At 40.5% G+C, this 14853-nt stretch overlaps 1 protein-coding gene across 5 annotated transcripts in view; it reads left to right on the top strand.

Moving 5' to 3' along the window:
• Positions 1–14853, top strand: part of sptbn1 (spectrin, beta, non-erythrocytic 1) — a 239773-nt gene that overhangs the window by 144925 nt on the left and 79995 nt on the right. For all 5 annotated transcript variants that reach the window (XM_048536023.2, XM_048536019.2, XM_048536021.2 and 2 more), the window contains one exon: positions 2414–2565. In XM_048536023.2, coding sequence (XP_048391980.1) covers positions 2414–2565 — 152 coding nt within the window. The remainder of the gene's footprint in view (positions 1–2413; positions 2566–14853) is intronic.

Raw genomic sequence — 14853 nt, 5'->3', positions numbered from 1 at the left:
AATAACTAAAATAGAATACTATATATTCATTAGTTTCTTAAGTGACAGTGGGAATTTGTTAGATTAACAGATTTGAGTCAAATTAACAGTTGTTCATGTGCCCTATCCCACTTAATGGCTGACTAGTTCTAAGGTCATAAAAAATTTGGCTTTGAATATGCAATTTGCCAGTGATGTCAAAATGATCATGACATCAAATGATGCAGTACATGTGTTTTTTATATATAAAGGATAAATAATAGTATCGAACATACATTCCACCTTTTGCTTTTCTTATCCTTTTTAATACCTTTCTTTAAACTGTAGAATATAAAGGGAAAGGTTGAATGTTCTACCTCTGCAGTTTGTAAACCAGTCTGTTTCACAATCTGTCAGCTAGCTGACACTTGTTTCTCATTATGAAACCAAGGTCAGTATAAAGATTATTCAAACTATGTCAACTGTTGGTTATTTACAGGTGTGGTTGAAGAAAATTTATTTAGCATTTTAGAACAGAGGCCATTCTACTAAAATTCTGATTTGTAACTACAAGTACACAGGTTTGTCCCTATTCAAAAAGAGTACTTAAGTGGCGGTACACGCAGCATTCCTAGAGCTAGCATAAAACAATATTACTTGCTTTTGGATATAACCCATTTTATGTTTAGTCACAGCAGTATTGTGCTGTAATTAGTTTTTAAATTAATTTTCTATTTCTATTCAATTCAGGTAGCCATGATAGATTTTCAATTTCAGGCCTGCTATGAAATGCTTAGATTGAAAAGCTAATTTGTTTATTTCTTAGGTCTCAGTTGAAGCTCACTTGATGTATTATTTGTTGCTTAGCAGCCACATTTGAATTATTGTCAACACAACTGCCCTTGTGTGATCCATAAATATTCTAAGCATATCACTCCTCCCTTTGCTTGAAAAAGCAATGGAGACTGCTATGCAGCAATGTAAAAAGGAACACTGCCTTTTAACGTGACTAGGGCTTTAATCAGATTTAGGCTTTGTGTTAAATGTTTGTGAAAATTGCATTTTGTAAAATGCTGCAGTGTACACATGCATTGCAAGTCAGTCGGTAAGGGCTGTAATTGCTGTTTTGAGCTCAACTGTGTTTGATGTGAATTTCTATTTTAGTGGTACTACCCCATTAAATCCATTACCCTTTTCTATTTACTGAATCAATCATGGTACAGTGATCAGCTATAGCCATGGAAGTTAATTTGCAATCGCAAGCTAATTTCTGTACTGTGATGGAAGGGATCATATGATGCATTCTTCTTCCTCATTAAACTTGTTTTATCTCATTTTCAACATCTGTAGCAATGGTATAAGGATTCCAGTTTTGTTAAAAGGCAACTAAAAATGCCTAATTTCAAAAAGAATTTGATAACAATAAACACGAAAAATCATGGTGCAAAGCATTCCCTGCTTGTAAATTTGAAAATTGATTCTTAACTTTTAACTTGCATTCTAATCAATCAATCGGCAAGCCAGTTGGAAATTGGAAAAAGATATGTAATGTCAACACAGACAGGCTGTGATTATTTAACCAGAGTATGTGAATAGAAAATTAGATATGATCTTCACATGCTGTTATCAAGATATAGCTTACTTTTATACAGCACTTTCACATTTCACATACTTTCCAAGCAATTCACAGACCCTATACTAAAGGAGTTACAAAGCAAAAAACATTACACACATACTTGGTTTAGAAAGATTAGCAGTTAGGAAAACCCAATTAAACAAAAAGTTTGCTCTGACCTTAGTAAATCTAGTGAATTTAGGTTAGGGTGACTGCATGTCAGGAGTCAACATCATATCACCTATATGTAGTGACACATTTTTACAACACCAAAAGTGATTGGTTGCTGAAGTATGATATGTTGCTTACTATTTAGGAATCTTTCACAGAATAGTTCTTCATGAAGAACCAATCAGAAAGGGCTGAAACCTCACAAATCCATAATAGTGATAAGATGATGGTTTATTTGCTAACTGAGATTCTTAGTGTTTTATGATTCCTTGTGCAGAAACAATGAAAGAGCTGAATTCTGAGAATGTATACTTGCAGGAAGTACAGGGTGCTGTTTGAACTGACATCAAGGACTTAATACCTGACAGTGAGGCAGGAAATGGAATCTGGGTGTTTTTCAGTCAGAGCGAACCTTTAATGGGAAACTGATTAAAGCTCAGATTTTCGCTCGAATGAGCCTTGAATTGATATGACTTACAGCTAGCATGAATGGAGCTGGGTCGGATGAATTATGGATCTAATTTGGAATGCCAACAGCAGCCATTATTGAGGTAACTGAGATGTTACAGAGAAGCCTGGAAATACCTATTTTGCAGGCTTAATGACGAATAGTCCTTTGAAATGCTGAACAATGATTAAGCCAGTATTTTGGTTGTTTTCATTTTACAGACGAGCGTGAAGCTGTTCAAAAGAAGACTTTCACAAAATGGGTAAACTCTCACTTGGCACGAGTGTCTTGCAGAATCACAGATTTGTACACAGACCTGCGCGATGGCCGAATGCTGATCAAATTACTTGAGGTGTTGTCAGGAGAAAGACTTGTAAGTATTGAATTCCAAAAATCCAGTCATGTTTCCTATTTTCCCATACATGCCTGTGGACTATGTAATGATTTGTTCAAGGTGCTGTTCTTAATATGTATATTAAATATAATTCAAAATTGTACTTATTTTATCCATTTGTGGGATGTGGGCGTCACTGGCTGGGCCAGCATTTATTGCCCATCCCCAGTTGCCCTTGGGAAGGTGGTGGTGAGCTGCCTTCTTGAACCGCTGCAGTCCACCTGCTGTGGGTTGACCCACAATGCCACTAGAGAGGGAATTTGAAGATTTCAATCCAGCGACATGGGAGGTATAGTGATTATATTTCCAAGTCAGGATGATGAGCGGTTTGGAGGGGAACATGAAGGTGGTGGTGTTCCCATATATCTGCTGCCTTTGTCCTTCTAGTGGTAGTGGGTTTGGAAGGTGCTGTCTGAGGATCTTTGGTGAATTCTGTAGTGCATCTTGTCAATATTACACACTGCTGCTACTGAGTGTCAGTGGTGGAGGGAATGGTTGCTTGTAGATGTAATGCCAATCAAGTGGGCAGCTCCTTGAATGTTGTTGGGACTGCACTCATCCAGGCAAGTGGGGAATATTTCATCACATTCCTGACTTGTGCCTTGTAGATAGTGGACAGGCTTTGAGGAGTCAGGAGGTAAGTTACTTGCCACAGTATTCCTAGCTCCTGACCTGCTCTTGTAGCCACTGTGTTTATGTGGTGAGTCCAGTTGAGTTTCTGGTCAATGATATCCCCCAGGATGTTGATAGTGGAGGATTCGGTGATGGTGGTACCATTGAATGGCAAGGGGTGGTGGTTAGATTGTCTGTCTCTTTTTGGTGATGGCCATAGCCTGGCATTTGTGTGGCACAACTGTTACTTGCTTCTTGTCAGCCTAACCCTGGATATTGTACAGGTCTTGTTGCATTTGAGCATGACTGCTTCAGGATCTGACGAGTCGTGAATGGTGCTGAACATTTGTACAATCATCAGTGACCATCACTACTTCTGACCATAAATGGAGAGAAGGCCATTGACGAAGCAGCTGAAGATGGTTGGGCCATGGACACTACCCTGAAGAACTCCTGCAGACATGCCCTGGAGCTGAGATGATTGACCTCCAGCAACCATGGCCATCTTCCTAAGTGCCAGCTATGTCTCCAACCAGCGGAAAGTTTGCCCACTTTTACCCATTGATTCCAGTTTTGCTAGGGCTCCTTGATGCCCCACCTGTTCGAATGCATTCTTGACGTTAAGGGCTGTCACTCTCACCTCCCGTCTGGATTTCAGCTGTTTTGTCCATGTTTGAACCAAGGCTGTAGTGATGTTGGGAGCTGAGTGGCCATGGTGGAACAGGAACTGGGCATCAGTGAGCAGGTTATTGCTGAGCAGATGCTGCTTGATAGCATTGTTGATAACACCTTCCATCACTTTATTGATCATTGAGAGTTGACTGATGGGCGTAATTGACCAGCTTGGATGTGTCCTGCTTTTTTTTAATGTACAGGCATACTTGTAAACAGCAGCCTCAGTGTAAACTTTTGAGAAGAAAACTCTAACTTTAATCACTGCAGCAGTTTTGCTTTGGGCTTAAAGCAGTCTCAATACTTGATTATTCTAGTCAGTAAAAATATGTAATAGTCCTGTTTGTGATTTTTTTTTAATGTGTATTTCTTGGCTTTCTGGACATGTCTATTAGCTCGGTTGGCTAGGTAGCTAGAATGTGGTGCAGATTAGTGTCAACAGCATGGATTGAGGTATTTCTTGTACCTTGCTGCTCCTGTAGCCCCTTTTGTGATTCCATGGCATAATCCATAATGAACAAATCTTGAATTTTGAGGATGCCTCTGGAAATACCATATCTCTTTATTTCACTGTTTTTTTAAAAATTATGGACTGAATGGGGCTAGTACCATGTTTAAAACTAAGGATTGTGGAAGGGATTGTAGCAAATTTCAAAGTGAGCTACCAATATTTATTGCTGTAAATATTGCTGTTATACAAGTAGTAGTGAGGAGGTTACTGCAGCTGAACTGGAGCCAAGGATATGTACAAAGACAGATTAAGCCAGCAAAATAGCTGTTTGGTCTGTGGAGTGGTGACGAGTTATCAATGACCTTCTGCCTGCCAATAACTACGTGATTGGCTCACTGGTAGCTGAATAGCTTGTGGGTGTGAATGTTAAGGGGAGAAGCCATTGGACTTTCAGATAGGTCTCTGCCTTCCCTCTACAGTTTAAAATAAACACACCCATAACTTGAAGAAAGCCAGTTTATTTTCTCTCATCAGTTGCTGTGAGGTGTTGTCTTAAGTTAGTAATTCAGAGACCTTATAATTTGAGAACCAGTTGTACCTCCTGCAAGGAAGTAGAAAACACCTGAAGGAAGAGAGATCAATGAGTTGTAAGCCCTGACAAGCCAAAAGGATCACCTTACTGACCCTCATGGACAGGGACGATTGAACTGCCTTTCCAGCTTTTCTTCCCACCCATAACACCAATGTTTTTATCTGTTTATATATGCCTACGTGTATGTAAGGGGAGTTTTATATGGGGTTTGGAGTTTTAATTAGTAGACTTCCCTGTTGGCGGTTTCTCGTTTTTCCTGTGGCTATAGTCAATTTATTTGTAATGCGTAATAATCTTTAAGTGCAGAAACCAGGTCCCTACTTTCTATTAACCTGGGCGTAAAAGGCAGGTTAACTGGGGAGTTTTGCATTCTCCTATATTCTGGATCTGGGAATAGCAGGGATGATTTCCAGAGCACCGCTCCAGTGAGGTGTGACACTACATCAAAAGAGAGTAATGCGAAAAAAGCTCAGTACCATCGTTTTATTTTTGCTGTTAAAACCTGCATAAAAGCTCTTAGCACAGTCATTGCTGAGCTGTGGTGCCACGTTTTATATCTGTATGCTTTAATAAAACATTAACTTAAAAAAATACATTTGGGATGTAATATTTACCAGACTAAGTTCCAAGTATAACACTGGAGTTCAGGTTTCATCCTTTAAAAGAATCCGACTGAAATCTTTGGTATAAGATTGCCTGGGGAGAAAGAGCTATTCTAATTGCACAAGTAAAGTTATTATACCATTGTTTAAGATCATTAGTTATTACCTTTTAATTGTCCTTGTTTTGTGATTTAATCAGTTTAATTTTGAAACTTGGGAACAGATTTTGAGATTGAATGTTGGAATTCACGGGTGGGACCAATCGTACCATTATGGGTCCCTCTATCAGGCTGCCAAAAGCAGGATTTTCCCAGTGGAAAGCCCCACTTTGTGCCAAAGTTAGGCAGACACATAGCAGGATGGCACTGGAGCAGGCCTGCCTTGATGGTCTTTATTCTTCAACAATTCCAATGATCCCATGTAAGTGCCAACAGCAAGCAGGACCCTCAGTTGCTGGCACTTAAAAATGCAACGGTGAGCAGAGGGTCTGTCAAAACCAAACCCTCGCCAAAATTTATCCCCCTTCCTTGAAATCAGCCTCTGCCCCCACTGCCTCTCTTATTGACTTCATACAGTGTAAATGTGCTTCTTATGCCATATGCATGTCTCGAAGAATCCTCTAAAATACCTTCTAATGTGTTTCCTGGCTTTCTGAACTACCCATCCCAGTGAAAGCCCTAGAGGGTTTGATCTTGGAGTTTTCAATAGGAATGGACAGGCTTCCTGCTCTGCCGCTTACAAAATGATAGCTGGCAAAAAGTGACAAGATCTTGCCTCCATTTGGTTCCATTTTGGGACCACAAAAACCATCCTTTTCATTGTTTCGGTGTCACCTACGACAGATATGCTAGGAATGTTTCAACTATAATTAATTAAAGACAGTGTGTGCAAGAAAAGTAGTGTCTTAAGGAAAAGTAACTTACTTGACTTTGCCACAGAGTTACTTATTTCATGAGGTAGCAGTTTTGTCATCTTGAAGACATTGCTGTTAAACTCTCCTTTATTTGAATATACTGAGGAATATTTATTACAGTAGCATGCTTATTGTAAACTAAAGTTTAAGTGGATCATTAATCACTAGTATAACTTTATTTTCTATAACAACTTTCCCACAATTAGGACATTTAAGTGGGCTTTAATTTGTTAGGGTACTCAATTTGAACTCTTGAGTGTAGAGTGCTCTTGAGTGTTCAAGTGGCTGCTAGGAAGTTGGAGAACAATGCAGTTGCAACATCCACAGGCTGAATGTGAAGACCACATATTCAGGCATGAATACAACTAATCAGAATGACTGTGCAGATGACTGTGTTACACTGATGCGGGCTGCATTTGACATGATTTGAAGAAACCTGTTGGGTGGTAAGATTGCATCTAAATACTAAAAGAAAAAGATCTTCCTCCAATCAAAACTGGGACATATGCCATATCCTCCCAGTATCAAGCTGCTCAGCAACCAGAGTTTGGGATCCTGCACTAGGTCCAGTACCCAATTTCCTCCTTTTTGAAAATGCTCTTAGGCTTCCTTGCTAACCACTGCATGCAGATAGACGCAAAGATTGCTCGCCAGAATAGAATTATCCTTCTCGTGTTCCTGTGACTGCAAAGCCTAAGTGATGTTTTGCTGATACCCGAGAAAGCTTGAGACTTGCCTCAAGAAATCCATTGTATCACCCAAGTGGACCACTGCACAAACATGAACATTCCTCAAAGGAGGTAGATGTCCTGAACATAGAGGTAACTATTCCTAGACAGCAGCTGCACAGGTCTGCATCAAAATGCCAAATACTTGCCTTTTAACGTGTGCAGTCTACTCACACCCAGCTCCTGGGAGATCAAATATTTTGTAGGTACCCCAAAATCCTACTTGAAGATTGGCTTTGACCCCAGTAGTTAGAAAAAGAAAACATGAGACCACACATGATGGGAAGATCTGCCTCATCAAGGTGTGGCTTTCTTTGAAGTGAATGATGAACACATAAGATGTGACAGCAAGAAGAAAGTTCAAGAAAACACACAACCCCTTGTCTACCATTAATTGACCAACAAGCCTGACTGATGATTGACTGCCTGTGTGAAATATGGATTTGGATTATTTTAATGCTGTCTGTCCCTTAGACTTTTACTTCCATTTTCCAATGCCACCACATTTCACTGACTTCACTCCCATCTCTCATAGCCTATCTTTCTTTCTCTTCCATCTTTTTTCTCTCTTTTTCCCCTCCCTACACAGGGATAAGTGTCCTCCTGCCTCTGAAGAACCACCAAGAGAGTTTCTTAGGGTATAAATTAATATGTTCATAAGAAACCATTCCTTTTTTTTTGTTTTTCCTGGTATTCCACAAAATTTGTGAATTTTGGATAAGTTATTATGTAGCCCTGAAAAGTACATATTATTGCTGTAAACGTTCCTTGTCTTCAGTCACATTCTAAACTATAAAATGGGTGGTTTTAAAATGGGCTGAATTATTAAGAATGCACGCTAAATGATTAAATGTTCTGGCATATTTTCCCTTGAACTCAGTGCCTTTCATCAAGTGGTCATATCATGTGGTACACACACGCAATAAGAAAAATCTTTGGAATTTTGTTTTCCTTCACAAAGTGCTGTAGGGTCTTTAGCAGTCACCTGAATTTCTACAGTGAGCAGACCTACTTGCCAAACATTGCCAGTATACTAAACTCCTTTGGTTGCAGTAACAGCATAATTTATGCATTGAAGCTGCAATGTGGAGTTTGAACAATCATCTGCAAGGTTACATTGCTATCACCTGAGACAATTGAAATGGCTGTTGTTGAATCCTGCTTTGAAAAGGAATAAAGATTAATATTTAACCAGTTATTTTTCCAGTAACAATATGTTGTAGATTGCTATCTGTGTGATGAATGCATTATTGATTTTTTTTTAATACCATTTAATGGATTGTTGACGATTATGAGCTCCAGAAATATGGGTTTATGCAGTCAGGACAATTCTGACTTGTTGGATTGCTCCAACCAAATATTGAGATGACTGAAATCATTGTCTTCAGTATCTGTTGTAAATCTTGTTACTAGCTACGCACTCCATCTTTCTTCATAGATAGATAATTGACAATCTTGGCTTCTTACTTAACCCACAGCTGAGCTTATAACCTCATACCATCTTGATCACTAAAGCCATCTGCATTCAACTCTTCAACGTTGCCCATCTTTGCCCCTCTTCAGTTCATCTTCTGCTGAAACCCTCATCTGTGCCAATGTTATCTTTAGACAAAAGTATTTTAATATTCTCCTGATTAGCCTTAAAATCATCAGCTGGGCTAGCATTTTGCCCTCTTTACTGACCCCTCTGTAGCCATTAAACTGCATTAGCTCTTTGTCTGGCAACAACTTGCTTTTAAAATATTTGTTTATATTTTAAAATCTCTACACAGTCTGCCTTCTCCCTATCTCTCTAACCTCCTGTAATCCCTATGACTTCTGTGAACTCTTGTGCTTCTGAGTTTGGACTTCCTGCATACCTTGATTTAATGCTGTACACAATTTACAGCTGTTGCATAACCTGATTCTTTTCTGAGCTCTAGAATTTCCTCCCTAAAGCTGCTCCATCTCTCTACCACATTCTTCTCTTTAAAGACTCTCCTTAAATATCTATCTCTTTGCCTATCTGAATTATTTCTAAGGAGAAATGTTAATTGTTTTGACAGGTTAATAATTCCCCTGTTAATTAATCAAAAATAGTGTTGGGAATAAAAGGGGAAGAGGTTGGTATCAGTAAAAAGCAATATGCTTGTTGCTGACCTTTAACAAAGCAGTCCACAAAATCTGTGGTTTCTGAACTATGGGTTAGTTGTTAGAAATTTCTCTTTGAAAGTTGCACCAAGTCAGAGTCTCCAGGTGTCCAGCAGCAGTCATGTCATCAAGCTGAAAGTAAGCACACAAACTTTGGCATGTTGGCCTTCGTAGCAAGAGGATTCGGGTAGAGGACCAGGGATGTGTTGCTGAAGTTGTACAGAGCATTGGTAAGACCATACCTGGAATGTTGCATGCAGTTTTCGTCTTCTTATCTGAGGGAGTGCAAAGAAGATTTACCAGACTGATTCCTGGGATAGCAGGATTGATGTATGAGGAGAGACGGAATCACTTAGGACTATATTCACGAGAATTTGGAAGAGTGAGGTGGGGTAAGTTCATAGAAAGCTGTAATAAAATTTGACATGTTAGATGCAGAAAGGATGTTCTTAATCACTGCAGAGTCTTGAACTCAGATCATAGCTTTAAGGAGAAGGGATAGGCCTTGATTGAGATGAGCAGAATTTTTTTTATCCAGAGAGTGGTGAGCTTTTGGAATTCTCTGCTGCCGAAAGCGGTGAGGATGAAACATTTAATGTTTTCAAGAAAGAGATAGATTATATTTCTTGGGGCTAAAGGAATCGAAGGAAGTGAGGAGAATGTGGAAACTGGGTACTGAGTTGGATGATCAGCAATAATGATATTGAATGACAGAGCAGGCTCAAAGGGCTAAATGCCTACTCCTGTTCCTATAATCTACCGTTCTAAGTATTGTAAGCTGCCAGTATATGTCAAGGTATTTTCACAGGCAGCAACCTGGAAGTTAAAAACTCTGAATCCTTCAGTTTTAATTTTAAAAGAATATAGATAATGAGAGCGATGTGCATATGGATTAAATAGAACACATTGATTTGGAGCCAATCTACCACCCTCTGAGAAAAAGAACAGGAAATGACATCACCAACGCAGGAAATGTCATCACCAACCCAAGGAAACCTAACCAGATAAATAAAAAGTGGGACATAACACCAGCGCTTCGTTGGAGGCTCACTGATGATGTTACCTAGAATGGTGATGAAACGTCTGAAAACTAACCTTCCAGCTCAGCGAGCAAACTCACACCCAGAACCTCAACCTGAGCTACAAATCTTCTCAAAACTCGCTATTAAATAGAACCTCAAATTATAGATCAAGAAAGAAACATCTTGTATTCCTCCAACTGTGAATTTGAAAATAGGGCCATGTAAAATGAAGTGTAGAGCGAGTTTTGAGAAGATTTGTAGCTCAGGTTGAGGTTCTGGATGTGAGTTTGCTCGCTGAGCTGGAAGGTTCATTTTCAGACGTTTCGTTACCATTCTAGGTAACATCACCAGTGAGCCTCCAACGGAGCGCTGGTGTTATGTCCCGCTTTCTATTTATCTGGTTAGGTTTCCTTGGGTTGGTGATGTCATTTCCTGTTCTTTTTCTCAGGGGATGGTAGATTGATTTGGAGCCAATATGTTTGTTGATGGAGTTCCGGTTGGAATGCCATGCCTCTAGGAATTCTCGTGCGTGTCTCTGTTTGGCTTGTCCTAGGATGGATGTGTTGTCCCAATCAAAGTGGTGTCCTTCCTCATCTGTATGTAAGGGTACGAGTGATAGTGGGTCATGTCGTTTTGTGGCTAGCTGATGTTCATGTATCCTGGTGACTAGCTTTCTGCCAGTTTGTCCAATGTAGTGTTTGTACACAGTTCTTGCAAGGTATTTTGTAGACGACGTTCGTTTTATTTGTTGTCTGTATAGGGTCTTTTAAGTTCATTAGCTGGTGGGTTTGTGGGCTACCCTGATGACAAGAGGCCCGAGTAGTCTGGCAGTCATTTCGGAAATGTCTTTGATGTAGGGGAGAGTGGTTATGGTTTCTGAGCCCGTTTTGTCTGTTTGTTTGGGTTTATTGCTGAGGAATTGGCGGACTGTGCCCATAGGGTACCCATTCTTTTTGAACACGCTGTATAGGTGATTTTCCTCTGCTCTGTGTAGTTCCTTTGTGCTGCAGTGTGTGGTGGCTCGTTGGAATAATGTTCTAATGCAGCTTTGTTTGTGGGTGTTGGGATGGTTGCTCCTGTAGTTCAGTATTTGGTCCGTATGTGTTGTTTTCCTGTAGCCACTGGTTTGAAGTTCCCCATTGACTGTTCGCTCTACTGTGACATCTAGGAATGGCAGTTTGTTGTTGTTTTCCTCCTCTTTTGTGAATGTTATGCCAGTAAGGGGATTATTGATGGTCTTGAAGGTTTCCTCTAATTTGCTTTGTTTAGTGATGACAAAAGTGTCGTCCACATAGCGGATGCAAAGTTTGGGTTGGATGATTGGCAGAGCTGTTTGTTCGAGTGTCTGCATTACTGCCTCTGCTAAGAACCCTGATATCGGAGATCCCATGGGTGTACCGTTGGTTTGTCTGTAGGTTTTGTTATTGAAAGTGAAGTGGGTGGTGAGGCATAGGTCCACTAGCTTGATGATGTTGTCCTTGCTGATTGAGGTTGGTGGTGTCTGGTGTATGTGTCTTCTGTTCTTCTGTTCTTCTAATAATGTCGTCAATAATAATACCCTTTACTGGCATAACATTCACAAAAGAGGAGGAAAACAACAACAAACTGCCATTCCTAGATGTCACAGTAGAGCGAACAGCCAATGGAGAACTTCAAACCAGTGGCTACAAGAAAACAACACATACGGACCAAATACCGAACTACAGGAGCAACCATCCCAACACCCACAAACGAAGCTGCATTAGAACATTATTCCAATGAGCCACCACACACTGCAGCACAGAGGAACTACGCAGAGCAGAGGAAAATCACCTATACAGCGTATTCAAAAAGAATGGGTACCCTATGAACACAGTCCGCCAATTCCTCAGCAATAAACCCAAACAAGCAGACAAAACGGGCCCAGAAACCATAACCACTCTCCCCTACATCAAAGACGTTTCCGAAATGACTGCCAGACTACTCGGGCCACTTGGCATCAGGGTAGCCCACAAACCCACCAACACACTAAGACAGCAGCTAATGAACTTAAAAGACCCTATACAGACAACAAATAAAACGAACGTCGTCTACAAAATACCTTGCAAGAACTGTGACAAACACTACATTGGACAAACTGGCAGAAAGCTAGCCACCAGGATACGTGAACATCAACTAGCCACAAAACGACATGACCCACTATCACTCGTATCCTTACATACAGATGAGGAAGGACACCACTTTGATTGGGACAACACATCCATCCTAGGACAAGCCAAACAGAGACACGCACGAGAATTCCTAGAAGCATGGCATTCCAACCGGAACTCCATCAACAAACACATTGGCTCCAAATCAATCTACCATCCCCTGAGAAAAAGAACAGGAAATGACATCACCAACGCAGGAAATGACATCACCAACCCAAGGAAACCTAACCAGATAAATAGAAAGCGGGACATAACACCAGAGCTTCGTCGGAGGCTCACTGGTGATGTTACCTAGAATGGTAATGAAACGTCTGAAAACGAGCCTTCCAGCTCAGCGAGCAAACTCACATCCATGAAGTGTAGAGCTGGATGAACACAGCAGGTCAAGCAGCATCATAGGAGCAAGAAAGCTGATGCTTCAGGTCTAGACCCTTCTTCAGAAGTGCTTTTCTGAACGTTTCTGAAGAAGGGTCTAGGCCCGAAACGTCAGCCTTCCTGCTCCTATGATGCTGCTTGACCTGCTATGTTCATCCAGCGCTATACCTTGTTATCTCAGATTCTCCAGCATCTGCAGTCCCTACTATCCATATAAAATGAACCTGTTTTCCACCAACCACCCACTTTCTCCAGAACTGTAAAATTTTGCAGGTACAGAGGAAGGGTTGGGTGCCCCGCTAACTTTGGGGCCAGTTGATAGTCACCTAAGTGGTTCATCCTGCCCCTTCATTTTTTCTTATGTTTTAATGGCCATCAGCAGACACAAGGGTGGGTAAATTGCCCAACTCTTACCTTGCATTTGCACAATCTTAAAATGATTTCAGCCTTCCCAATACTTAATTGGAGGAAATTTCTTCTTGTGCAGAGCTGTATGTTGGCTAAGTAGTACAATAGCAGCAGTAGAGAAGTCAGAGATTCTGATTTCAGAGTCACTAGATTCAAAAGATTAACTTTGCTTTCTCTCCACAGATGCTGCCAGACCTGAGTTTCTCCAGCAATTTGTGTTTTTATTTTCGAGTAGTTGAGTAAGGTGGTGGTGAAGTGGAGCTGATCATCAGAGCACATATGAAAATAAATGCTTTGCTTTTGTATGATATTAATTAAAACAACACATAAGTAAGAAATAGGAGGGGACCGAGCATAAATCTTTGGAGATGCCAAAGATAATGGTGTAAAAGCAGGCGAAGTCATTCAAAGTGTTTTTCTCTGTATGTTTCAGTAAGAATAGAATTGGGTGAGAGCAGTCACAAGCTCAAGCTGATCAAATTGGAAGTGGATGGTCTCGTCAACTATATTAAAGTCTGCAGACAAGTCTGAGAGGATGAGGAGGAACAGTTAACTTTGTCACATTACAGGATGTCATTTTTGGTTTGATAGAAGTTGTTTCTGGTTGGGCTGGAAACCTTACTGGGAGTGATATTTCAAAAATTATTCATGGATGTGGACATTGCTAGCTAGCTTTCAGCCAGCTTCTTTTGCCTAACCCTAATTGAGAAGATAACTGTGAGCTGCCTTGTTAAACCACTGCGGTGTATGTAGTGTAGATACACCCATAGTACAGTTAAGGAGGGAATTTCAAGTTTTCCCTAAGCCACAGTTTAGGGAAAGTGGTATACAGAAGTTTCATGTCTGGATGATGTTTGGCTTGGAGGGGACTTGCAAGTGGTAATATTTTCATGTGTTTACTGCCCTTGACCTGCCAGGTGGTAGAGGTCATAGGTTTGGGAGGTATCTCAAGGTATCTTGGTGAGTTGTTGCAGTATATTTTGCAGACATTACATACTGTAGCTGCTGTACAGGTGGAAGAAGTGAATGTTCAAGCTGTTAGATAGGGTGCAGATAAAGTGGGCTGCTTTGTGCTGGGTAGTGTCAAGCTTCTTGAGTGTTGGACATGCACTTGTCCTGCAAGTGGGGAGTATTCCATTGCACTTGAGATTTGTACCTTTTCGAAGGTGAACAAGCTTAGGGGAGTTAGGAGGTAAATTATTCAACAAAGAATTCCCAGCCTCTGACCTTCCTTTGTCACCGTTTATATGTTTTGTCCAGTTCAGTTTCTGGTCAGTGGTAACCCCAAGGGGTTCATAGTGGAGCATTCAGCAATAGTATTGCCATTGTATATCAAGAGGCAGAGGTTGAATTATCTCTTGTTGGAGAAGGTCATTGCATGGTACTTGGTTGGTGCAAATATTATTTAACATTAATCAACCCAATCTGAATATTATCTAGATCATGCTGAATTTGAACTTGAATTGCTTTGATCTCTGAAGATTCAGCAATGGTGCTGAACATAGAACAGGCATCAGTGAACACAAAACCAGGGAAAAATATTATGGGCCCCAGTTCTGTTCTTGGCTGCGTC

This window comes from Stegostoma tigrinum, chromosome 9, assembly GCF_030684315.1.
Source record: "Stegostoma tigrinum isolate sSteTig4 chromosome 9, sSteTig4.hap1, whole genome shotgun sequence".
NCBI lineage: Eukaryota > Metazoa > Chordata > Chondrichthyes > Orectolobiformes > Stegostomatidae > Stegostoma > Stegostoma tigrinum.
The sequence above is the reverse complement of the archived record's forward strand: the minus strand, read 5'-3'. Positions and strand labels throughout refer to the sequence as shown.